Here is a 26,505-nt window from a genome sequence, read left to right as displayed (position 1 = left end):
CCCTCATACTCTCTGACTTCAGTTGGCATCTATGAACTCATTTAACTTACTGTTACTGGAAGAGCACAGAAGATGGCATGTCGGGAGGGGAGGAGAGTAAATAACTGTGAGGGAAGTATCCCGCAATGCTTTGAAATATCCTTTGAATTGTAGCAAAGCCCTTAGTTCCTTGATAGTGAAACTTTCACATTTCATAAAGCAAAGACTGATGTCCAGCTGTGGAGCCATATGAGGAGACTTTATGATTAATCTCCCTGCTTTTAATTACTCAGCCATGAGCTGTGCGAGCCATTAGGTTAATGACACTTATACATGTGTACTCAGAGACCTGATGCTACAGGGCAAATCTTAGCTAAACCCCTTTTTAGATGACCACCTGTTACATGAGCCAACTGCTCAGTTCTCTCAGTGAAAGCTCAGTGAAAGTAGGGGGTACATAACAGAAAGAAAAAGGAGATTAATTATGGAACAGTGTGTTCACCTGGAGGCAACAGTGTTCTTTGTTACAGGATATGTTTCCTCAAAAATCAGTCACCTAATTAGAAGATTCATTTGTTCAGGATTCTTTTGCAGGAAAAGGTGTTTTTAGATTAGAATGGAGCCCATGTACACGCAAAGATAGATCTCAACCTAAGGCACTGACTGAATGAAGGAGAATTTATGATTAATCTCTAAGGTTTTAATTATCAGGGCAGGTGCTGGGACCAATTGTTTAGTTAACTCATTAAGACTGGATGCAATGGCAAACATGAGTTATGTTATGCAATTATGCACACTACTTTGCTCCTGAGCTTACCACATAAATTATTCAGGAAATCTGACAAAGTCACAGTGCACAGTCATGTATAACGTGTGTGTGTGTGTGTATGTGTGTGTGTGTGTGTGTGTGTGTGTGTGTGTGTGTGTGTGTGTGTGTGTGTGTGTGTGTGTGTGTACTTAGTTTCAATCACACATCCCAACTCACACACACACCCTCCTGAATTAATGTATCCTCAATGAGATTGATAAAGATAAATTCAAATGAATGTTTGCCCATTTGGCTATGTGTATGTTCACATACATAAGTAGAAATGCCTCCCTTATCCTCAGCCATACACATGAAAACAGTGGTACTTAAATTATTAACAAACTAATTACAAGCTGCAGGGATTGCTGATGTGTTTTGGAGATTCCCTGATGCTGCGATGGAAGGCATGAGTTTAGTTCATATAAAACAGTGAGTGTGAGAATATGAACAGTGTTACTGTATAATTTACTGTACCATGGTGGTGCAGAATGAAGGTCATAACCAGGGCATCGTACAGCAGAATCATCGCTGAAGTTTAAATTGAAAAGAGGTAAATATTCATATAATAAAGTAAATATATGGAGATGTCATATTATTGTTGCATATTACCATATAGCCTATAGATAATCCATTAAATCTTAGTGGTGGCTGCAGATGAATCCTGAATGGTTGGAGTAATGTGATATGGAAGGTGAATAAGAGCACTGTTGCACATTTAAACACCATCAAATGTTATTTTGATTATCAGTTGGAGCCACAACACCAATGGTTTGCATGTATAGTAAAAGTGAGTGATAAAAGCACGATCCCATGCACTAGTGCTACAACGAGAAGTTGCAATATGGGGTGTAGACTGTGTCAGGGATGTGCTGAATCTGTGATCTTGTTTACCTGATATTTAAACAGAAATTTAACCTTCACACCCTCAAACAAAACTCACACTGCTCTCCTCTCTACTGGATCCATCTGGAATAAAACCTTGATATGCCAGCCTATAAAACCAAAAATGGACCAGCTGTCTCTTCTCACGATCTCTTCTATCCACTGCTAGCCTTCCTCTTACAAAGGTCCTTGAATAATTTTCAAGGTGTCTACTGCTTACTGCTTTACAGATGATATCTACTCATTCATGTTTGCATTGTAAAATGTCAAAATACAGTTATAACAGACAGTTATACACAAGCGTGAAAAATCTATAATGTATCAAGGATTTGATAGAAAAAAAAAATCTTGAAACTCACTACAGAGCATCATGTTTTTGCCCCGGACAGCCTATCTTATCACTAAGATGAAGGAAATCAGTGGGTTTCTTTCATTATCTGTCAGAATATAACCTCAGTAACATATGTGGCACGTTTGAGTAGGTGTTCACACTTGACCAGCATGTCAGCATGTTTGTCAGTATGTTTATTTCATGTCTGTTTTTCCAGATGAGAGACGCTGGTATAACATTTTATCTCTACCTGAGATGGACATGATCAGTTACACATTTATTTCATCCCGCTTCAATGATTCTAACTCCCTTTTCACTTGACATTGTTAGGCAGCTTACAAGTGGACCAGAATTCTGCTGCTAGACCGCATCCTTTTTATTCTAGCTCCCTGAGAAATTCAGAATCCAACTGGAGATACTTCTGATTACTTTTAGAGATTGCATGATCAGGCCCCTACCTACATCATTCAGCGATAGCTCTGTTTCCGCTGCGCATTAAGTGTCTATTATGCAATAAATGGCACTTAATACTTTGCTCTGCATTTCGTACAGGAATAAAGAGGGACATTTTTTTTCCTCTGTTTATTTTTATTCATCCCACATTTGCACCTTACAGCGCTGAATCTCCCAGACAAGAACATCAATTTCCTCTTAGCAGCGGCTGTTTTTGTGCCGCAGATCTTGACTCTTCTCATCCATTACAGTCAGTGCATTGTTGAGAGAGCGTTGCTTTTAAGGAGAATTAGAGGAGATGATTTGATTAGTCATGATTGATGCCAACCAAACACTTATTGTAATTTATTCCCCCTGTTCTAAACCATTTTACACCTGCAGCACATGTGCACCGCTGCTGCGCTAACGCCTTTGGTCACAAAATTACCAAAGATATGTTTCCACGGCCGACTGTGCAAGCTCCACAAACTCTTGCCGGTGCTTGTGCTTATGCCTTGATTCATGGAAATATAGCTATAAATGCTGAAAATGTTCTCTTCTTTTGCTCCTGTGGAGAGCTATTATCTCCTGGCAGCTAGCGGGGAAAAACAGCTTTTGTTGACTGGGTTTTGATTAGAGCAGAAAAACACAACATCAATGCCAGGTACACACACACATGCATTTGCTAGTTCATGTATATACAGTATGTAAGCATCAACAAGCAGAGGCATTTACTCTCCCTTTCTCTTTGGCTCTCTCTGTCTGGATTTTTAAAAAAATATATTTTTGGGGCATTTTTTTTTAATCCTTTATTAAAGCAACAGTAGAGAGTAGACAGGAAACAAGCGGGAGAGAGAGACTAGGAGATGATATGCAACAAGGGTCCGCTTGTCGGGATCAAACCGCTGACATTGCAGTTATGTGGTATGTGTCTTAACCAGTGGGCTACCAGTATGCGCCCTGTCTGGATATTTTTTAACTGTGTTGCCAATAAACTTAACTTTACTGGTGTCCTCTCATTTAGCTGCTTGTTACACTGATGCAATGAAATGGTCTTTATGTTCAGATGGCTGCAGCAGTGGAAGCTGCAACACTATGCTCTGTATGTACGTCTCTTCACCACACTGCTTATGAAAAAGCAGAACCTCATCCCTATATTATTATTTCTTCCCTTTCTATAGTAATGTCTAGTGTGGACAATTAGACAATATATGTGTGAAATAGATTGTGATTATTTTACAGTGTGTGCGAAAAGACAGTCACATCATCACACAGTCAAAAGCAACTGCAACTGAGCCATGACGCAGTTTTTAAAATGTTTTCTCAACATTTTATTTACATTACTATTTCACAGCCACTTACGATAAATAACCAAGTTTGAAGTAAAAATTTGACTGTGCTGAAATCTGACATCTAAAATATGTAATGACATGGGGAAATGGGAGATAATGATGGTATTTTACCTAATACTTCGGGTAGGGTAATGCTCAGAGATGATTGTGACAGGATGGCAGGATGATTGTGTGTGATTGTGATGATAATTTTCTGTCAAAATTGGTCAGAATGGTAATAATTCAGAACAAAAGGTCAGAGACGTCTTTAAATCTGTCCTGACTTCCCATCACACCTTGCAGCAGGGTTCAGTGCTTGGCAGGTTCATACATAAATGCAGGCACACACACACACACACACACACACACACAGACAGACAGCCAAGACTATATCTTTTTCTCTATCCTTCTCCCAGCTCTGTTAGTAGGGGGTAAAGAAGATCACAAATGGCTGCCATTACAAGGAACTGTCCCTGTCCAATTCATTCGAGATAAGAAGCTTTGTACACACGCACACACACAATGTACACAATGTCCTTCAGTACAAGAGAGAAGTAAGGCAGAGAAGCATGTACAGGTCTATAGGTCAAATTGATGGTAGCCATGCTGAATCTAATGGCATGAGCTTGGATCATCACAGTCGCATTGTATGAGATTTTCTCTATTACAGCAGAAAACACCAGTAATGGCTGAGATTAGAACACTGATGACATATAGCCCGGTGATATAGCCAGGCAGTTTCATTGACCTATCATAGCAATTGTTTTTTCTCTGTCTCACTTTAGTCTCTGAGGGCTGTGAGATGGTGTAGCAGGGGATTTGTATTCTTTCCTTGTGAAGAGTAAATCTTTTTTTCCCCCTTTTTTTATATAGTATTTTTTCAATTGTTTTCCTTTTTTTTTTCTCCCAATTTGGAATGGCCTATTCCTCTCCTGCTGTGGTCCTTGTCACTGTTGGCCTGCAGAGGGTTAAGACAGTCAAGTATCTCCTGCAGTGAAACCACCAGCTGCAGCTTTTCACCTGACAGCATGGAGCGTCAGTGAGGTTCATGCTTTCCCTCGGGGGCTGATCTTCCTCCATACAGGAGCTCTGACCAACTTGTAAAAATCGCCAGAACAACAACAAGGACATAATCCCTCTCTGGGTCTATGCAGTGGTGGCCGGGTGTTTTAATCCTCAGGGCCACCTGGGTTTCCTGCACAGTATAAATGTGTTATGGGTCAATGTCCAATACTTTCTGGCACTGTTGTCACAATACTTAACCACTCATATTTGTCACTAATACTAAAAAAGTATTAATCCATGATATCCTCTTCAATCCACATTAGGTAGACAAATAGAGAACATTTTTAAAAAATCAATATTTTTTAAAAGGCTATTCACTGACTTTAAAAATAAGCAAATTGGTCACCAAGAAAACATGCACCTTACAGCATATTAGTCCCCGTAGGCAATCTCGAATATATCCAGGTGGTGAATTTGCACACTGATTTGGTTCCTGTGCCCTGGTGTCAAACGCCTTTCTTATTTCATCCATCCATGTTATACCTGCATGAGCAAATTATACACACACACACACACACATGCACATATGGAGGCCTCTCTTTCACGGCAGATATACACACTTCTCCCTTGACAGCCCATTCTGCCAGTTCCTCTCCATTATGCCACATCTTTGATCACAGCTCACAGTGAGGAGTTTGGCGAGTCCTCAGAGCCCCCCTCCCCAGCTGTTGCCAGGCCCTCTGCCATTACAATTGGTTGGCACAGCCATCGGCAGCTGTCACCCTTGCCTTGAGCACTACCTCTGGCTATACAGATGCCTCATGTGTGTACATATGTGTGTATGTGCATCTACCTGTGACTGTGTGTTTATGTCCACTCACCTGCACACCTTCATGCCTGCTGTTTTATTTGAAATTCATTGCCATGTGTTAATGGGTAATTTCTCTTCGGGAGGTGAGGGACGGCTACTAGCCTAATGGCTAACTAACCCTGGGAGGGACTTGTAGTTGGCTTGTTCCCAACTCCGGGTAGTCCTCACACCCAAATATGTGTCTGGTTGTTGGAGCACAAGCAATGTCAGAGCTTACCAGTCACAATTTGCTCACAGTTTTCTGTTATTTACTTGTGATGTGTTTCATTGTTGTTTATTGCAGTGATTCTACTCATGCAGGTTGGACTGATCAGTGAGATGGAGGGAGAGAATCCAGGCATGACTGAGAAACAACCTGTAGTTTCTTTAAGACAACACATTTTTTTCTCCATACCAATCATCCTCTCCTTCCATGTTGTAGTGTGAATGGTCCTCAGTGATCTGTGCTTCAGTGAATGTTGCCTATTTACAACATTCAGGTCAGTTTATATTTATATTGTACATTAATAAGAAAAAGCTCATATTTAAAGCAGATGATCAAAAGATGTGGAAACTAAACAGGCAATAGGAAATCAGTGGAGGCTGGTTTTAAAATAGCATCGATATTAAAAATCACAAGAGCAACAAAAACATGAATGAGGCCCCAGACGGCTTTAAAGCAGCCAGGAAAAAGAAAAACATTGGGCTTCATGCAAGAAACACTCGTACAAACAGATTCACTCTTAAGATGCACATACCAGTGATTTCAGAACATTTGTGGCATTCATCAATTTTCTTGTACTTGGAATTTTATCTTAGGTACAAACAAAATGTACAAGTGGTCCAGACCTGTCATACAAGACCCGAACAGATAGTCTCTGCCTTTCTTCACATGGGAGAAACACTAGTTTGACTTACAATTATAATGTCCTACTCTGAATTAATTTGGAGTTTAAATGTGAATAAAATTAACTAATATATATATATATATACACATATCATCATCATCATGGCTGCCAATTTACTGAAAAGTTTTTATATTTTATGATTTTTATTGGCGCCCACAGCAATTTCTAAATTTCAGTAGTAGCCAGAAAACTTCTCTCACTCCAACAGCTGCCTCTGTGTCTCTCTGCAGGTCTGTGTCCAGTATCATGTTGTGTTGCAGCTGACAATGTAACATCACCTACTGTAGACTATAATATTCTCTCCTCTAATATCCCCGTGACTGTCACATCCCTTCACCGCCTCCCATCACAGACCGCTTTGCTTTAGAAAGATGTTTTTTAGCATCTAACTTCATGTCAAAGCATTTCCTCTTTATTTTCTGTCACAGTGCAGAGCTGCAGAGATGACACGTCGTTGACAGCTGGGTTCATATTTTCTAATAGTTTTGGGTCTCCTGCTACTGACACTCCTGTGTTTTTGTCTGCTGATTTCTGAAAACAGGACTTGAAGCTGCAATGTGTTTTTACTCTTTGGTAACTCTTTTGTGAATGAAACTCGCCTACAAAGGTAGCAGAACATGGAGCCTTATATGACATTTTTTTATAAAATGAGGATTCATGAAGCAAAATCTGTTTGTCAATATTTTCTTAAGTACATTGAAAACAATCTGATGTTAAGTATTCAAGTGCAGCATTGGTTGTGTTTTCTTCGTAGTTTTTGACATTTTTGGCTGATGTAATGAAGCACTTTCAAAGACTTATTCTTTTCCTTAAAACATTGAAAAACAGTTCTGGGAATCAATTTACAAAATCTTATTTACATCTGATTATTTGGACTGAAAGCAGTAGCTCAGTGCTTAAGCTTTCTCTCCGAGATCATTGTTACTATGGCGGTGAATCAAGTTTACATGACAATGTATTTACAAGACTATAAAGTTAAAGAAGGAATGTCATTTTAACATAGAATAACATTCATTCTAATATTTTGTCTGTATTTTATTTTTTAGTCATGAAGGGTATTTATTTTAGGATAAAACCACATGAACACTGACAACGGGTCAAAAGCTTGGCAGCATTAATTAGAAATATGGTATAACAGCACAGAAGAAAACACTCCCAGATTTGTAGCTTTTAAATGGACCATTGCATAGTACTGTGAGTAATAACCCTGCTTTCATACACCCAATGAGGAAAGAAGTGCAAGAGTATAAGGGGAGGGAGGACGCTCAGACCAGTAAACAGATGAGAAATTTCATGGCAGGACATTACGGATGCCGTTGATAAGATAAGCACAGGCACAATTAAACACACATGACTGGTGGTCTAGGGCAGTGTGGCAATCTATTAACTGTGTACAGACAGGTAGGCTATTTTCACTGTGCAACCAACTGTGTTATTAACTCGCTCAGCACTGAATCAATTGACAGGTCTCTGGGTGTCAGGGTACGTGTTAGTGTGTGTTTTCTCCTTTCCTCTTTTGCCTCTCTAGTCTCCATCACCGGCTCCCTGACTGTTCAGGGTCAGTGGATGATTGTCCCCCTTGTATTTCTCCTATCTCCTTACCGCAGATTACACAGAGTGCAGTCCTGTAGGGAAGCGCTGTGGATTACCGTCCCGCTCCCGCTCACCTGTGTCCTGTCCTGTCCCCAGATCCCTCACCTTATCAGCCGCATACACACTCCAGCGGGGACTCCCATGTGGATACTCCATCCACTGGTCCTATTAGATCCCCCAATAACAAAAGCATATTGTCTTTTTTGTTTCTTACTTGCACACACTGGAGCAGAAGTACATACACACACCTACTCACAAACAGAGGGTGTGTGCAGCGTGAGGTTTAAACACACAGTGTTTACCCTGGCAGATCCCTCGGGGTCTACCCATTACGTTGTTAACTCTCCTTTTCAGTTCACCGGGGAAACCTCTATAGTCTGCTGCCTGCGTTATAACATTCCTATTTAACATTCAGGCCTCATTTATGGAGCGGTGGAGCTGTATGTGTGTGTGTGTGTGTGAACAATCGAGAGGTGCTATGCTGGTGTTCGGTGGCCTCCTGGGCCCCAACTAGCCATCTGGATCCCTAGTGCTGTTTAGGTGCTGGTATAATGAGGCTGAAATGGCTCTCAGTTGGAGCACCAGCTAGTAGAAACAGCAAAAAAGGGACAGAAACATCACCTATGGGATACTGTGGCTGTGAGGGAGGGCATGAGCTGGCTGGCTCCCTGGAGGTGCAGTAGAGGCTGTGAGAGGATGATGACGACACTCAATGTATGCAGGTACAGACCGATACGATGTCACTGAACCCATGGTTGCTCTCCCTGGAGCTTTATTAGGCTAGGCTATGGATACTTTGGATGCCCTCGGATACATCCTGCCCCTGCTCAACACCCCAATGCTCACAAATGACTCGTCCTCCCCGTGGACATCTCTCCATGCCTTTTCTCTATATAGTATCTCCCTGTTCTCATCCTCCATCTTATCTTTGTAGTCTTTTCAAAAGTACTTTTGGTCTCTCGAGGAGGGCCTAGTTTCCCTGCAGCCCAGTTTGAATCTCTCACACCATCTCGTTCACTGTAGAGATAGATGCATCTGCACCAGTATCTATCGTTCTTTGCTACCACTTTGTCAGTGTGAGACAAAATCTTAATCCAATTTTACTGATACTTCTTAATGCTGAATATTGATTTATTATCAAACTTTAACTTATGCTTCAGTCTCCTTTAATTTCTGTGACTTTCGATTGATTTTTATTTTCTTTTGCATGGAATTTTATTTGATTAAGTCACTGTATCCTGTATGATACCTGCAATTAATATCTATTGTGACTCTATTTTCATCCAAGTACTTTGACTTAATGCATGTTGGTTGCATTGGATTAGGAGCAAACTGTATTTTTTTTTGTCTCCTTGAACAAATGTGTAAAAGGCAAAGAAGAGCCAGAGAGCGAGAGAGGGAGAGGGGAAAAGAAATATGACTGAGAGTATCAGGGGATATCCAGAACATATCAGTGCTGATACTGTTGAAGGGCCTAAGGAGCTTTGGTTTTGTCTCCTCGGGTGATGGATACTCGCAGAGTCCACGACTTTAGCTGTGTCCCTGCCTGCCCTGTTGAAATGATGATAAAAAGTCGATATGTCATGTGCAGTGGCCATCGCTCAGAAGGTGAGCATATGAGTACATGCCAATGTGCAGGAGAGGAGATGAAATAAAGAGGAGGAGAATGGGGTGAAGCAAGAGGGAAAGGGAGAGAGAGATGAGTGATTGAGAGCAAGGTTACTAATGTCCTTTTCATGCAGTGGATTATTCTGTAGCATTGCCCTAAAGCGACAGGATGAGCATCGGCCCCCTTGGGTGCCTGACCCATTGGAGTGGCTGAATGTCTGTCCATTTCCCCAGACTGTCACATCAAAGGCTGTCACAGATACAAGAAACAGCTATTGTATATGGTAATAACGGATAACAGGAGAGCGGTCCAGTACTGCCGTCTTCTTTCCCTTTGACACTTTTGATTTGGCAGAGGTTATGTTTGGCAGCGTATCAGAATCAAATCTGTCCATTCTATAGACCAGCGTTCTTCTCCTCTCACAAACCATTCATGGCATTTAATATGTGAAATCAACCTTTATTTGCCATAGCATCACTGTCGCCAACTTTCTCTTGAGTGTCCGAGTATTAACAGTGACATCCTTTGTTTGGATCTGTCAGCCACTGGGAGCACTTCTGTCAAAACATCTTTTGATCTCTGTCAAATTAGCTGAGCATGAAGATATTGTGGCCCCATTATAGTGTCCTTATATAACTGTAGGGCCAGTGTGTTTTCAGGTGGACTCATGCTAACAGTGTATATGCTGAGACATTTCAGAATGAGAAATTTTGTCTTTCAGTTACAATCCCCCACTCAGGGTAATTATTAAATATGCTTAATGAAACAACCCTGCGTCCAAACTAATGAGTATTTCAAATTTTAAACAAAATAAGATATTTCATTTGAGTTCAAATGTACTTTTAACTTTAGTTAACCGGTAAAGGATGATGCAGCAAAGAGTGAAGATGCTTCCTCCATCCACAACGGATGTCTTCAAGTACAAAGCAGAGGGACAGACATTCACCGTCTCTTCCATAACGTAGACTGTGACATAAAATATCACAGATGATTGTCTTTTATGACTCTCTCACTCATAGCAGTGATCATGCTGCTATCAGAATGTTCCATTTGAACAGCTGTTTACCTTAATGAATAGGGTAAACAGCTGTTTACATAGTGGTGAGCAAATTGAATCTTTTTTTTCGGCACCAGTTTTATGATCAGTCATTTATTGTCCACAGTCTCACTAACAAATGCATCAACATTGCACAAGACTTGAATCTGCAATGACTTTTGTAGGAATGAGTTTTGTCTGAGGTCTGTCTATTAAAATGTTATTAAATGAATTCTCCCATCATCCACTGTAAGGCATCTTCTTGCACATTACTTTTTGGTCAGCAGCCTGTTTGTTTTAGTATGTTTCTGAAGATATATCGATTATTAAATGCTATAACAGGTAAAGGTATACTGTAGGATACCATGTTGCCTCAGGCTATAGATAGTCTCTTATCAGTAGATCCTATGAGGTGACAAGCATTTACTTCCTTTCCCTCACTAGCTGCTGTTTTTTGAAATAGCTTCCTTATTTCTTTTTACTTTCATCAACATTGCTCTGTTCTTTTTTTCCTTAACCCCCCACCATCCCCCCCTTCCACTCATCAAACCGTCCGCTGGTCTCTGTTGACCTTCCAGACAATTACATGCCAGTAGCTCTATCTGTAGGCAAGGCCTGTTGAGGGAGATAGGCTGACTGACAGGTAATGACACCCATTGAGAGCTTGAATTCCCTGTGGACTCACTGCCTGCCTGCCAGCCAGCCCGCCTGCCTGTCTCCCATCCCTCGGGTCTAAAAGTCCAACTAATACCGCCACATCATCTCTGTTTTCATCATAATAACCCTCCTACTTCTCCTCATCACTATCGTCATCGTCAAGATTATCCTTGATATCACACACCTGCAGTGTGTCACCCGTCTTACTTTCTTTCTCTGTCATTATCTGCCAGTCTGCAACAGGTCTGCCCTGAGTTTTCCCTCTGTCACCATCTCTCCCTGTCACCTTCTCCTTCTTTCTTTATTTCTTTAAGTCTGTAACTCTCTCTTTAAATCTCATTCCACCTCCTGTGTCTGTCACTCTTGACTCTCTCAGACTATCTCAGTCCAAACTGTCGTTCATTTGCACTCATTTAGGCTGTAAGATAGAGAAAATGAACTACTAGCATTTATTTACATTTTCCCTTTTCCTAGCCCTTTCATTTTAGTCAGAAGGGCCTATTACCTTGACTTTAATTCCTCTTGCGGCACCAAGACTGAGGAGGTGGTGGTTTTACAGGAAGAGAAAGTAAACGTCTATTTGAATGTATGAGCGCGCGCGTGTGTGTGTGTGTGTGTGTGAGAGAGAGAGAGAGAGAGAGAGAAAGAGAGAGCATTCATTGGAGTTGTCTTAAGAATTGATGGGAAGTTGAACCACAGGCTCTGCACCAGGTGCTGCCGTTTCCTCTCAAGTGATGGCGTTTAAGTTTTTTGCCCCTGTCAGAGAATTGTGCAGACACATGGCTTTTCTGACGTATAATATGAGCTTTATTTATTTATATTTCTTTATTCACAAACATTACTTTCATATTCTACCATTTATCAAATGTAACGACCATTGTCAGAGTTCAATGGTAAGAGTTTTCCTCCAGTGGCCCTTAACTGGCCCCTAGACACTTTTTACTGCCTCCATCAAATTTTTAATCATCCACAATGAAGAAAACATTGCATTAATTTTTTTGTTTTTGTCATATTTATTACTTTAATCTGCAAATTAAAACAGTACAAGCATTCATAAAGTGGTGGAGCGTGGATTTGTCTGTGCTGTCTGTTATGGCCCCCCGGAGTCTCTACATCCTTTAAAGAATGAGAATTGTCGTCATGTCCAGCTTTGACAGGAGCTGGCAACACACCACGCAACGCATATTTCTATTTCTGTCGTCATGTTTGACCCAGGGGGATTCATCCTTCCATGAAGGAATGAATTTTCTTTTTCCATTTTTCTCATAGCTTTCTTTCACTGCCACCACTTCCATTTTCCCTAAATCCTGATTCCTGAATAAAATTGGAGTGTCACGGCCATGGCAGTGACAGTGCCAGAGCTGTCAACCAGTATATAACGCTTGGCTTCCAAAGTTTTCTGTTGAGGGGTGTCAGGTGTTTTGGGCAGACCAGAGGCAGAAGGGATAACAAATGTATGTTGTTTTTTTGTCATTGTTTTCAGGAATGACCCATTCAGGATAGTGGGCTCTTCAGTTCATTGCCACAATGTGACTTTCTGCCGGCCTTTGGCCATCAGGCAGCTGTTACTGTTAATGTTCACAATCTACTCATGTCATCCCCAGTGAGTGATTGGCATCATCTTGTCAATTAAAACTCTGCTGTGAATGTCACACCCACAGTTATCAGGACAGACACTAATTGTCATAAAATGTGGAGGCAGGAAGCCAGGATTTCTGTGCAGAACTTTATTTTTGTGATTTTCGTAAATTTTTAAACCTGCAGTAGCTGATTTCTTTGGCCACTTGGGGGCAGCGGAAATAAGTTGTGAACAATATATCATCATCTTTTATGTTGATATGACAAACCTGTTGGCAAACAGTTGCTTAGTTACACATCCAGCAGTTACAGAGCAACATTATCTTCATTTGCAGTTTGTGTTTCTGGCCACCTGATGAATGTAAGTCCAATATTCACTCTCCTACAGCTATGTTTTTGGTCTCTGCCTACTCCCAAGAAAAATATGTGGCTCTTTAGCTACTAAAAGCTCCACTGTGTTCCCCAGCAAGTCAATAACTGTCTGTTTGTTGTTTGGACCTGAGCACTTGGTGTGTTTTTAGAGCTTTTTTTGCGGAAAACAGCTGCCTGCTGCCTGGCCAAAAGCAACACTATTGAGAGTGATGAGAGTGAACCAAAACAGTAAAGTTTCATGCGGGACAGCTATACAATGAGCTGAAACTCACTGTAATGGTTATAATTCCCTGTAGGTTCATTACTACAAGTGACCCGGGGCACATGTTATTTTCCCTTACTACAATGCTGATCAAAGTTCAGTAATGACAGAAAATCCCCAGCATTGATAAAAATTAAGAAAAACTCCTTGATTGTGTAAAATCCATGGCCCGAAGAATGTCACGCTCGATGGACATTAGGGTGAGGTGGCCCAGTCTTACTTGCTGCATAGTTGACCACAGTCTACTTTGGAGTTTGGAGAAAGAACACTCTCCACTTCCGATGGCGACTGGAATGGTAAGGAAAAGGCATAGAGCTATATCCATGTTAGGGAACATGGTCTGCAATTTTCTTCACCTCAAGAGTTTGAGCAGTTGAACTGTCTGTGAAGTCAGTTTTTATTCTGGCAGGATTCAGGTCCCAATTTGACCCAGTAAGTGCACACCTGTTGGTCTATTCTATTGCTCCAGCGACCCGGGTCAGTACTATAGAGGTCTGACGTGTCTCCTACAAGCACTTCTCCTCCGGTTGTTGGCGACACTCCTTCACTTCCCTCTACCTCAGCAGCACGCAGTCCTCCGTCCTCCTCCTCCTCCGCAGCTGGTCTCCTACTGGCTCGTGGTGTCCTCCAGCTGCCTTCTCCACTTCTCTTCCGTCATCCTCAGCACACAGTCCTCCTTTTTTTTCGTTTCTGAGCATCAGCTAGCTAGCCAACATTTTGAAAGCCCATGCACAGTGCTACGGCTAACCAATTGGTGATTTGATGAATTACAAAACATGGATATATTTTGTTCTACACCACAGTGCGCTGATCATAGGTATGCATGGGAAACCTCTGTGACTTCCTTGGCCCAATATTGTTCATGGTGGCGGTGCAAACTGTGCAAATATTTAATACTATAGCGTGTTGGGGGTAGGTGGGCAGTGCAAAGCTTCTCATCATGTTCTGAGGTAATGTGTTTATGGACATAAGTTGAAGTTAAAGTCTGTTCTAAATCATCTAATCAGATGTTACTTGGTACATGGTTGTTAGTGTTACTGCTCTTCACACTGTCTACAATGTTTCTAGTAGTCTACAGTTCGCTGTTGTGAAAGAATGCATTTTGTACCATGAATGAGGTTATGTGCTCTCCAGTATGGGTGTTAGGGGGCATTGTGCATGATGACGGCATGCCCGTTGCGACCTATAAAATCACGCTGTTTCCCATGAGATCATCTCTCTGCCTGAGTTCTTCACTGCTGCAAGTCCCCGGCCTGCTACAATGTTTTTTTTAAGCTCATGTCTTGTGAGGCCCCTGGTCCTCAGTCAGTAAGCCTGTGCATTAAGGCGCCATTACAAGTGACGCCTCTCACTTTACACATTGTCATTTGATACATTATTATTAAGAATATTGACTGACATTAGAATTGCATGAAAAAATGCAGACCCCGCAATTATTTCAATGTGAACTTTGTCTTGTTGAAATGAACAAAATACAACTTACCTGACAAAGAGCTGCGTTCACCAATCAAATCTGTGCAAGGCCACATTTCTGGTAGTTTACTTTGTAACTGGGGCAGCAATTGTTGTAACAGGATAAACTATTGCCGCAGTGGTAACATTCCAGACTTACAAAACTTTCCCTATAGTACTGTAAATGGCAGTGCTGTGTTTTGGTGTCTGATTAAATTCATGGCTCTATTACTCAAACCAGCTTTGTACTTCATTGTCTCACTGATACCAACATTTATCTAATTTAATGAAGCCTAAATGTTATTTATGCCAAATGACTTGAAAGATGTCAAGTGCTGGCTTTCCTTCTCAATTAACACAAAAGAATGTGCTTAAGTTACAAATTTCTTCTACTCTGCCAATCTCAGGGCACGTCTGCAGCGTCCAACAGTATGACTGTGAGGCAGCAGCTACCGCTCACTGCAAAGACATTTCCATCTCGTGAACCTCAGATTCTTGGTGCAAGGGATACACACCCAGTGTGTGTGCGTTGCTGGAGACAAGCCCACACCAGTGTGGCCTGGGTACAATGAATCACACTCCCTGCTGTCTTTCCATGACAACCGTTGCTCATTCTCTATCACAACGCTGTCAAAAATAGCCCATTCTTTCTAAAGTTGAAATGTTTGCCAACAGCTACTGAGAATGGATGGCCATTAGTTGCCATGAAGACATCAGGATTTGGAGTGTGGCTCAGCTGATTCAAGAGAAGGAGAAGTAGGCGAGCTACTTTGCACTGATGAATTGCTTTCAGACTTTTCCAACACTGTGGGAGTGGAATTGAGCAAATTGCAGCAGTCAGTCTGTCAGTCTGATGAAATAAAAGATGAGACAGTACTGTATACACACAGCAGGATGAACGTATGACCCAACATGTCAACTGTTCATATGGTTGTTTTTGTGGTTATCCACCATCATTTTTCTTATTTGGCATCCGCCACTCCCTAACCCACTAAGCCATGTCCGTTTTCATCAATCTGAGTGCTCATGTGACAGGTTCTCCACTTACTCCATTTTATGCTTTGTGGATGTCCTGTAATCATGCTGACATTGGCCGGGTCCCGTAGGTGGAACCCTTCTGTAAACAACTTCAGTGCTTTCAATTTATCTGATGTCACTGTGCAGCCACTTGCGACACTCTGTTGGTGCTAATGTATTAACAATAGCAGGCAGAAAATGTTGCGGTGTGCATCCATCAGATGTGTGTGTAGTACTTCATGTCAACATCTGCAGCATTTCGACCATCTGCAGTCCTTGTATGTCTATGCCAGATACGGTGTTTGCCAAGTTTTGATTTTTTTTTCTTTCATCTGTTAGTGTACAAGCTCAAGCCTGTCACAAATGGCATCTTTGCATCTTTTTGCTTGTTAAGTGAAGTATTGTGTCTCTTCAAACCACTTATGCGTTTGCAGCTGTTTTTATTGCAACCAAGAAAAATAAGTGGAGCGGAGACCTCTTCAAATGTAAAAAAAAAGAAAAAATTTAAAAAAAGTGTTTTGACTTATTTTGTTTTGTCATCTTGGGTTTAATTGGATTTTGGGTTGAATAGTGTGTCAGTAAATACAGCTGTTAAAAGTTACAGCTGCTGTTCCTGAGTGTTTCTGCATAAACATCAGCAGATTCGGCTGCTCCTAGAGCCTCTGTGGTACCGCATCAGCTAGTTGTGTAACTGCACTTATCTGTTGTTGTAAAGCTATGTGTCTCTGCAGTGGTGCCAGGTAATAAGCTGAGGTGGAGGACAAATTAAAATTGCATTATATAAAGAATTATTCCCAAGACACAAATGCAAACAATGCACACACACACACACTCAGACAGTAACACCTTCCCAAGAACCCTGTCTTACAGACATGCTGGATAAGACCCTCTGCTCATTATTCCCCTGAGTGAAATGAGCCTCCAGTCGTAACACAGATTGTAAATATATACTGTATGTAGATAAACTTGACGCACTCATACAAACAGATGCAAGACGATACATAGCGTGCACACAAGAGAATACACGATAGGGTAACTCTTGCATATTCCACATACAACCAGCGATTATTATCTGAGACAGCTGTCATCACCCTGTCTCTCTCATCCACATCCATGGTGCAGTGCATTCTGGGACAGACACTTATGATCTCTCCATCCCCCTCCCCCCTTTGAAGTAACACATGCCACAATGCAACATTTGAACTTTGCTTTATATTGCTTTATTTTTCGTTATACAGCTGATCGATTCCTTGGGGTGACATTGCAGCAGTAATAATCCATCTACTAAAATGTTTTATCAACCATCATTAACATGTTGCTCATATTGGTATATTAGTGTGATTATGCAATAATTACTTGACCTAGCTACTACGAGAGCTACATCAGGAGCTTTGTTGTCTTGTGTCCCTCTTGTCTCAGCCAATATGGCAAAGAATGGTCTGTGGAGAAATGCTGTCAGAAACCATCAGCTAGAACTGTACGATAACAGCTTTTTAATTACCGTGTCTTTATGTCAATATCACCATTCACTCATCAGCCCTTGCAGGTTCTTTGTACAAGGAAGATGGGGGGAAAAAAAGGCAGCATTCACTCATGTTTTCCCCAGTTGATGGCTTTTACATGCACAGGCCCAGCGGGACTCTATTAAAGGCGTCCTTTTAAAATCATAAAAATGGCGATTTTGACACCTATTATTATAACTGACTGCATCCCATTGATATCTACATTTACGGTTCTAACTTTTTCCCTACTGATTGCTGGTGACAACAGGAAAAATATAAACTTAAGCTTAAATGTGCCTTAACTTAAATGACTGTCAAAAGTTTTCTGGGCCAGCAGAGTGGCCTTAGCATTCAGCCTCAGACTAATGAGACTTAACACATCAGTCCACTCACACACATTATGATAGGTGTGTGTGGGCTATAATTACATTATGTGACACCAGGAAATCAGTTTCTTGTCGCCAGGTCTTCCGTGAGCAAGGTTTTCTAATTATGTAAGATAGCACCTCCGCTTCCTTCGGTAGTGCACACCACAGGGCTTGCGGATGAGATTGATTAAAGTGTGAAACAAGCAATTCCATTTGCCATGCAGTCACACAAGCAGACAGATTGGCTGTGGTATAGTTCGTAGTCATGCCGCTCCAAGTGAATAAAACAGCTATTAGACAAGCATGACGCACAGCATTTTCATCTGCTGACATACACAAGTGCACAGGTTTTTTTAGACACACACAGGTACATGCACACACATTCACACACTCACAAATAAACAGGGAATATCTTAGACTGACAAGGCTGCGACGGCTGCCTAGTGTCTCCGCTAATAAATGTCAAAGCAACCATCAATTAAATTAGAAGTGTTGTTTATAGAATGTTGAAACTTATTTGAGTTTTTGATTTACTGCTGTTATTTACATGGATAAAAGTTGAAAATAGCAACATCAATCAAGCCTCTCTGTTGATGTCTGTTAAATGAAAGGGAGACGAAGTTTCTGGATGAGTGGATTTCAAAGTTGATGGTTTGTGTGTGTACGTGCATGCATGCAGGATATTACAACCCTCTTTGATGACATTGGTAACCTTTTAGTAAAAAAATAAAGCAGACAATATGACGTATGATTCACTGACGTAACCTTGACATCATTTGCATGTCACAGCTGAAAGAAAATATTTAAAAAATGTTCACTTTAATCACCCTCCTCAGTCCTGTTGGCATCTCACTGTGAAGAGAAGGCAAAATGCAGCCCATTAAACTAAAAGGCAGTGGAGTGGAGGTGCTTATTTACTGTTCTCTCTGTCTCATATAAATTGAGGCCTTTATTTGAATAGCAACCTTTGGTTGAGTGGTATGGCTTCAGTTTTAATCCAACACATACAGTAGAAATACGGTACCAGTCAAAAGTTTGGACACACTTTCTCATTCAAAGGCATGGAAACGAGTGTCCAAACTTACTGTATGTAAGATTTAGGTTTGGGTTTTCCAGACATCCAGAGATGAACAAGTGAACCAAATGTGGTTTAACATGGTGTTGTATTAAAGCACAATGAGGGGGAGAGCTAATGTTATGAGTCAATGTCCCACAGGAGAGGCTGATTAGCAAATGAGCTGTTTTGCTATTCTGTGTTTTTAAAAGGCATCCAAGTGCAAGTCTTGGGCCAAAGTGGCTTCTTAGTTGATGCAGTCAGTAAGCCCTTTATAAACCTGCATTAGCACACAACCCTGTTTCTGTGTGTTGGCATGTATTCAGGAAAAACAAATCTGATCCCTCCTGAACACATGATAGGGTGGACTAATCAGTCAGCTACAACAAAACAAGCAGACCTCTAATGAAGTTGCTGAAGTAGAAGTCGGTGCCAAAATAAGACGAAAGGAACATTTGCAATGAATAATCTAAGAGCCAAAATTCTGCATCCTAAAAAACCCCACTCGAGGTGATTCATTAATAAATCAAAAGTGTCTGCAGATACCATAACTATCCAGACTCAGATTCATTTGTCTGCACTTCATCCAGTTTGCCAGAATTTCTGTCAGTTTCCAGACCTGAAACAACACCACTATATATACTGTATGTAGTGTTACTCAAAATAAAATGAGTAAACATTGTAATTATTTAATCATTTATTATTGGACTCTCGTAAGATGCTTTTGAGTATGCTGTCTAGTCTCTCCAGTCGCATACTTGTTAACATCTGTGCATATTTCCACATCCAGCAAGGTGGATTTTTTTTTTTTGATGATGATCAAAAAAGAAGATATTGACAATATTAAATGTGTATTGAGTATTTGGTACAGAATTGTACCATGTTTGCAGATTGATTTAGAGGGCCACTCAATCATATTTCCCAGGATGAAATACTTGATGTAATTTGTAGAAAAGGTTTTGTGATTTGAAGAAAAGGCTCTCAAATTACAAACTGGAATAGCTGAAATGCCTTCAGGTTGGTTTTTTTTGTATATTTTTGGTGTTTTCTTACAGTTAATGAAGCAATGACAGTTGCAGCTACAATTTTTGTTTGCTATAATTCTTAATAAAACTGAGAACATCTGAGAAACAAGACTAGATGTCTGCAGCCATACAAGCAGCTCTGTGAGGCTGTACTTAGGCACAGCGATGCTTGGAGCTAAATGCTAATGTCAGCATGCTAACATAATGACAATGTTAACATGCTGATGTTAAACAGGTACGATGTTTTTAATGTTCGTCATCTTAGTTTAGCATGTTAGCATGCTTACATTTGCTAATTAGCATAAAACACAAAGTAACACTGAGGATGATGGCAATGTCATTAGTTACGCAGGTATTCGGATATAAACCACAGTATTGGACAAATTGATATTTTGACTTGATGGTGGTGGTGGAGAAAAAGATGGGGGATCACCAAAGTCATCCTCTGGGAGCCATAAATGTCTGTACAAAATCTCATTGCAATCCATCCAGTAATTGTTGAGATCATTCAGTTTGGGCCAAAGTGGTGGAGTGACGGAACAACCAACAGACATCCCTAGAGGCATGCTGCTAGCATGACTAAACAGACAAAAAGAAAGTGGGAGTCTGCAATTTTCACCATAAAAAAAAGAAGGACGATGTCTTGAATAAAACCTATTTGCTGTCTAAGGCCAAAATCCTCAGTGCACACTTAAAGAAGATAGATTACTTATTTTACCAGAGAAAGCCTTAAACAAGTCTGAATAAAAGAGGTAAAACATGCAGATGTCTGTCTGTGTAATACTTTCACAATTTCAATCATCTGAATTGGGCCATAAAACAACAGAGGCTTAACTCACTCACTTTCTTGACCTACTCGGCAAATAAGCAATACTTTATGTCAATAGTGAAACAATTCATCACAGCCAGTTATGAAAAGCGGTACGTTTTGCATCAGTTCATTCGTCTCTCTGAGTTGATTCTGGATTCTCATTTACCTGAGGTGGGAGGAGCACTCACTTAAGGTAATAATAACTACTGAGAGCACATATATGTGCAATGGTAGCCTGGTAAAGTGTGTGATTTTTAATAGAAACTGTTGATTTCTAGCTCAAATGAAAGCCAAGTTAAATCACTTTACCGTATCCATGTTCTTTTAAAGCATTTATGTGATCAAAGGCCAAGTCCCTCTGAACTCTTCCTCTCCTCTCCCTATCAGGTAATGGCTTTTTCCTCCAATCAAAGCCCATGAGTTGGAGAGCACATTCCCATTAATTACCTCGTACAGTAGGTGAAGAGATGAGTTCATTTGATCTGCATTTAGCACTTGGTCTGATGGAAAGAGAGATGCAGCCATTGAGTTAATAGAGAAGCCAGCAGATCCTTCAAAAGGATAATGAGTTTTTTATCCTTGACTGCCACTTTCCAGAAACGCTTCAAGCTTCCGTATTCTTAAATCAAAACAGGCAGTGCTCCTCACGGCGGGGACACACAGCCTACGTGAGCAGTGCATGTGCGTCATGGAACCTCTTGCTTTTCATTTCAGCGCCCATGTTAACAGATTAGAGCAGCCACACAGAACGCGTGAACCGCACATTGGCGTGTCATCTAGAGATTTGGCGTCTCGCCTATTCACCGTGTGATGCGTGCGGTTCTCAGCAAAAAATAGACAGTGAAAATGATCTGTCAATAGTCATACCGACATCGTACCAGCAATATTACACCTTTCACTATAGTTTGAATGTCTATATCTGTAGAATATATCACAGACATCCCCTTACAGTTAGTTTGGAAGTTTGTTTGTCGGAGTGTATTTGGCTCGTTTTGGGAACTTCATCTGTCATCTGGAGAGATTTTCTTCATTTGGAGCGGTGACAGCAGGGGTTTAACTGGAGGAATAATCAATATAATCAATAATGAAAACCAGTCTCGTGTGAGGAGTGTATGTGGCTGACACAGAAGTAGCCCTGACCAGACCCCACCATGCCTGTCAGAAAGAAAGCCGCTTTCACCTCACATATTATTATTTGAATACACGCTTCTTAACCTTTTTCTGTCTAAACTAAATATAAATGAAATTTATAATGAAATAATATGAAACATTCTATTCGATTTATGGCCATTATCAATGTCAAACTCTACATAGAAAGATAGATATCTGTGTGGACACTGCAAGTGAGACGCAGCAGCTTAGTGACGCAAACGCGCTGTTCAGGTAGAGGTAGGCTGTGTGTCCCAGGCGTGAGACATTGCAAGCATGTGTTTGGACCTTTCTCTTGTGTGCTCATTTTCACAGAGCAGGACCCCTGATGCAGGTTGAGGTCCAAATGCCTTGATTCTGACTTACATTTAACACAAGTTCTTCAGTTCTTTCCCAAAACACACACTTCACACACCTCTGTGTCTCCTGTGATTTGTATCTTTTGAAGGAGTAAGCAGAGGGAAGGATAGGAAACAGTGTTTCAGTGTTGCTGCTTTTGTATAAATGATGTGTTCAGGATGGATACATTTCCAGCTGTAACTGCAGGACTCAAAGTGACAGAAACTTTAATAGCAGTGTGTGTGTAGGTGTGTGTACAGTGTGAGTGTGTACGTGCATCTGAGAGAAGACTTGCCTCATGTGTGTTTCTGTGTGTGAGACAAAGGTTAATTGCACTGCATCATACAATAAAGGCTCTCAATCTTCTAGACAGAACTATTAGAGCGAATGACAAAGTTTATATGGTTTGTGTTTAATGGTTTCGTGCTGTTGGACTTAAACGCTCAAATGTTGTTAGGTTTCAAATCAGCCACGTTAACATGCTTACAAAAGGATCATGTCTGTGAGAGGTGCTAAATGACCTCATGAGTCCGCTTTCCTGTGCTCTGTGCCTTTATCTCAAAGGAATCCTCATTTCATTCCTACTTTCAACAGTCCACAGCCTGCTACACCTCAGCATACCTCCGGGCGACTCATTGATTGGTTTTGATGGATCAAGGGCATGTTTTCCCAGTGTGAAAACAGTCTTGGTTGTTTGCCAGCTGTCATATATTGACCACTCCCAAATGTCAAATCCTGTGAGACCAAGACACGGCAGAAACAGATGTTTCATTCACTAGGTGTACACCTACTGGTGTGGATAGATTTGCAGCATGTATTCAGGTGTTTGTAATTTGTTGTAATGATTCTCTACATTTTGTTGATATTTGTATTGTTGTGATGCCTTGGTGTGGAAGATGATATCGCACATCTTTTTCAAGTCAAGGAACTTAAGGAAATGAATGAAAGGTAATGTTAGGTAAAAGTTGTGAAAGACATCAACAGAAATGAAGAGTGAGACAGAGAGTTACTGTATAGGAAGACAGTGTCCTGCCCTCAGACAGACATTATAGCAAACACTATGCCGTTTATGACAGCAGACACAGAACTTTTAATAATTTCCTCCTCTCATAAGAGGAGTTTTTTAATTTCACAATAAAGAGTTTATCTGGAAAATAGACAATGGAAACAACGTTGTAGCAATGAAGTCAACCTGAGTGAAGAGCTGTTTCCACCTTCATCCCAGATCTTCTCATAATGTAGTCCTAGGAGTGGCTAATGCTAGCTGAAATTAAAGAAATCTGATCGACTGTCAATGTGACTTACCTGGTTAAATAAAGCTTAGATGAAAAATAAGAAAAAACATACACATCCTTTGATCCGTTATTAATATAAAGATATTGATTATAGCAGCTTTAAAGTTGAAGGCAAAACATGACATTAGGACAACATTTGGATGTATGGAAATGGTCAACATTACACATCAGTGAGGCCTAATATTTTTATTCATAATCTTGTAAAGAAATCATGGTGAAACTACTCATTTCAAACTTGCTGCTGTCTCAACATAAATCTCCTTCACTAGGTTTTCTTAGGATTTTCAGTGTTGATCCTCAGACAGAAAGAAGTCCGGAGAGCTGAGCGTTGAATATTGATGAAGCTGAATTTGAAGTTTAAACAAATCAAAACTTGTACAGCCTTACGTTTCCCAGTACTGCTCACTTTTAGGGGTTTGAAATCTCTGTGAGAACCATGTTTAAAGATGATTATACTGAACGATGAAGCCATTTATAAGATGTTTGCTCAGAGAAGATGACTAAGACATTTTTCCCACACAATAAATCCATTAACAATGCTCTCAAAATGTCGGGCTATAATGGAAGCTTACCTTGAACATGCCTGTTTGTCCTAAAAGATTGTTGCTTTACACTCCTAACACATCACATTCGTAACACAACACATTAACTACAACTCAAGTACACAGCATAGAGCAGAGAAATATTCCCTCGCCTCTCAACACATAAAATTTAAATTGAATGTGTGCCTTTGATTTTTGTTTAACTATCCAAATAATATACGAGTTTGCGGCAATATGTGATCAAAAGCAAGTCCATTAAGAACATGAAGAAATGTCTTTTGTCCATAGCTTTTTAATCAGACAGACACGAGTGCAACCTCAGATGACTTCCACCGCTACTCTCTGCTTCTTACCAAAGCATTTTAATTGGTTGTAGATATTGGCTTGTTGTAACTTTCAGCCCTGTGATGATATCAGATGAGCGGATATGTCTCATCATCACAAGCCAGAGTTAGTGGTTGTTTATTCAACTGTGTGATCAGCAGGGAAAAGGTCAGTTCAAACACGTTCCAGCTCTAAATGTCTAATTCTGATATGATTAGCCTTGAAGTTACAACACTCAACCTGCAGTTTTTTCTCTTTTATGGATAGTACACAGTACATTTACCTTTCAGCCAAGTCGTACTTAATTTTGTTTTCATGTGCCTTATTAATTTTACGCTTTTCCGAGTAGGTTACTTTTATGTCCTGCTTCTGCTTCTGCTGTAAATATAATCTATTTAACTTGAGAACCTTTGTGCTAACCCAATATAATTATAATAATTACAAAGTCTGGTTTCAGACATCTGCTGCTCATTTGATTGTGTTTTCCCTTTTTAACCTTTCTGATGTAGTTAGTAGTAAACGTGATTGAGAGGCTGATGTGAAATGTTTAAACTATTACTTTTCAGTAATGGCCAGAAACTCCAGTGATGTTGGAAATAATGTTGAGGTCTTGGCTAAGATGATATTGATGCAGGCTTGGGGTTATTGGGGTCAGACCTTCATGAAATAAGTGAATTCATAGTTAGACTCACACTGAAGAATATTAGATTTATTCAGTACATAGACAGGTACAGATACATGCCATTCAATTTCTTCCCTGTTTCAAAACAATGTTAAACAGATGGTGTTTGCTGTGTCTGCTTCATCTGCCATGATAATAATTTGACATGCCTGCTATTAAAGGTCACAGAATAAATTTATAATCTTGCTAAAAATGAAATGTGCTTCAAAACATTCAGAATATCTAATATTTTAGTGCACAAACCTTAAAAAGCAGGTTTGTCGGACGATAAATGTTACAGTTGAACCTGCTGTCTTGAATATAATTGAGAGAATATGTACAAACATACCCCTCTCTGAGAAATGGGAATGATTAAAATTATTTTTGATAACCAATCTCTACAGTCTTATTGTGGTGGAATTACATTATTTTTTCTGCATATGAAATGAAAACAGTGCATTATCTACAGCCAGTGCCTTTATAATTGGCTTAGCTAAGCCATCTACAAGACAGACATCAGTTATTCTAATTATTATACTAGAATATAACAAATTTATTATTGCATACAGGATACACATGAATAATTTCTGAGTATATATGTTGTCTCATCATTCTTTAATGCTCCTGCGGCAAACTGATGTAATTTTGACACACAGTCTAGCATCTCTGACATGCTACTGCTAAAGTGCAGCTTTTATCATACAGATCACATATTTACATCAAAGAGCAAGTAGATCCGACACTCTAAAAACTGCTGTTCAAGTGTATGGATTTCTTAAGAACAATACTGTGGCATTGTAGTCACTCTAGATTAATGGAGAGCCATATTGATGCCGATAAATTCATACTGTACACCTCAGGAGCATCTTTCAGTGCAGTGAAATGTTATTGTAAATCTGAAGAAAGACACAAAAAAAGGCTTTAAATTCACAATCTGTACCGGCTTAATTTTAATCCTCTATCTTTACAGGATCTAAGACTGAATGATCGCTAGCCATATGTTCATTCATTCAATAAAAAAAACAACAGTTAGCTGTGTGGATCATGATTTCTCTCCTGTTTCTTTTATTTCACCCTTCTTTTCAGCTGCCATCCTTGATGACCCGATGGAGTGCAGCAGAGGAGAGCGTCTGGCCATCACGCTGGCCAAAGACAGCATCAACAGGAACACTAACCGCTCCACCACTGGCAAGCTGGAGGTGGATATCTTTGAACTGCTGAGAGACAGTGAATATGAGATGGGGGAAACAAGTAAGTAAGGAAGGAAGGAAGAAATGCAAATTAATTGTTGACAAATTACAGCGTTTGTATGTGTTTGTTCATGTGGCTTCAA

At 40.3% G+C, this 26,505-nt stretch overlaps 1 protein-coding gene across 2 annotated transcripts in view; it reads left to right on the top strand.

Annotated features, from left to right (window-relative positions):
- The window catches only part of grik4 (glutamate receptor, ionotropic, kainate 4), a 303,754-nt gene that overhangs the window by 158,361 nt on the left and 118,888 nt on the right, over nt 1-26,505 (top strand). The window contains exon 4 of one of the 2 annotated variants that reach the window (XM_042413663.1): nt 26,259-26,423. In XM_042413663.1, the coding sequence (XP_042269597.1) occupies nt 26,259-26,423 (165 nt within the window). Of the gene's footprint in view, nt 1-26,151; nt 26,424-26,505 lie in introns of those variants that run through there. The other variant, XM_042413662.1, reaches the window with a different exon arrangement.

Source organism: Thunnus maccoyii, chromosome 6, assembly GCF_910596095.1.
Source record: "Thunnus maccoyii chromosome 6, fThuMac1.1, whole genome shotgun sequence".
Lineage (NCBI taxonomy): Eukaryota > Metazoa > Chordata > Actinopteri > Scombriformes > Scombridae > Thunnus > Thunnus maccoyii.
The sequence above is the reverse complement of the archived record's forward strand: the minus strand, read 5'-3'. Positions and strand labels throughout refer to the sequence as shown.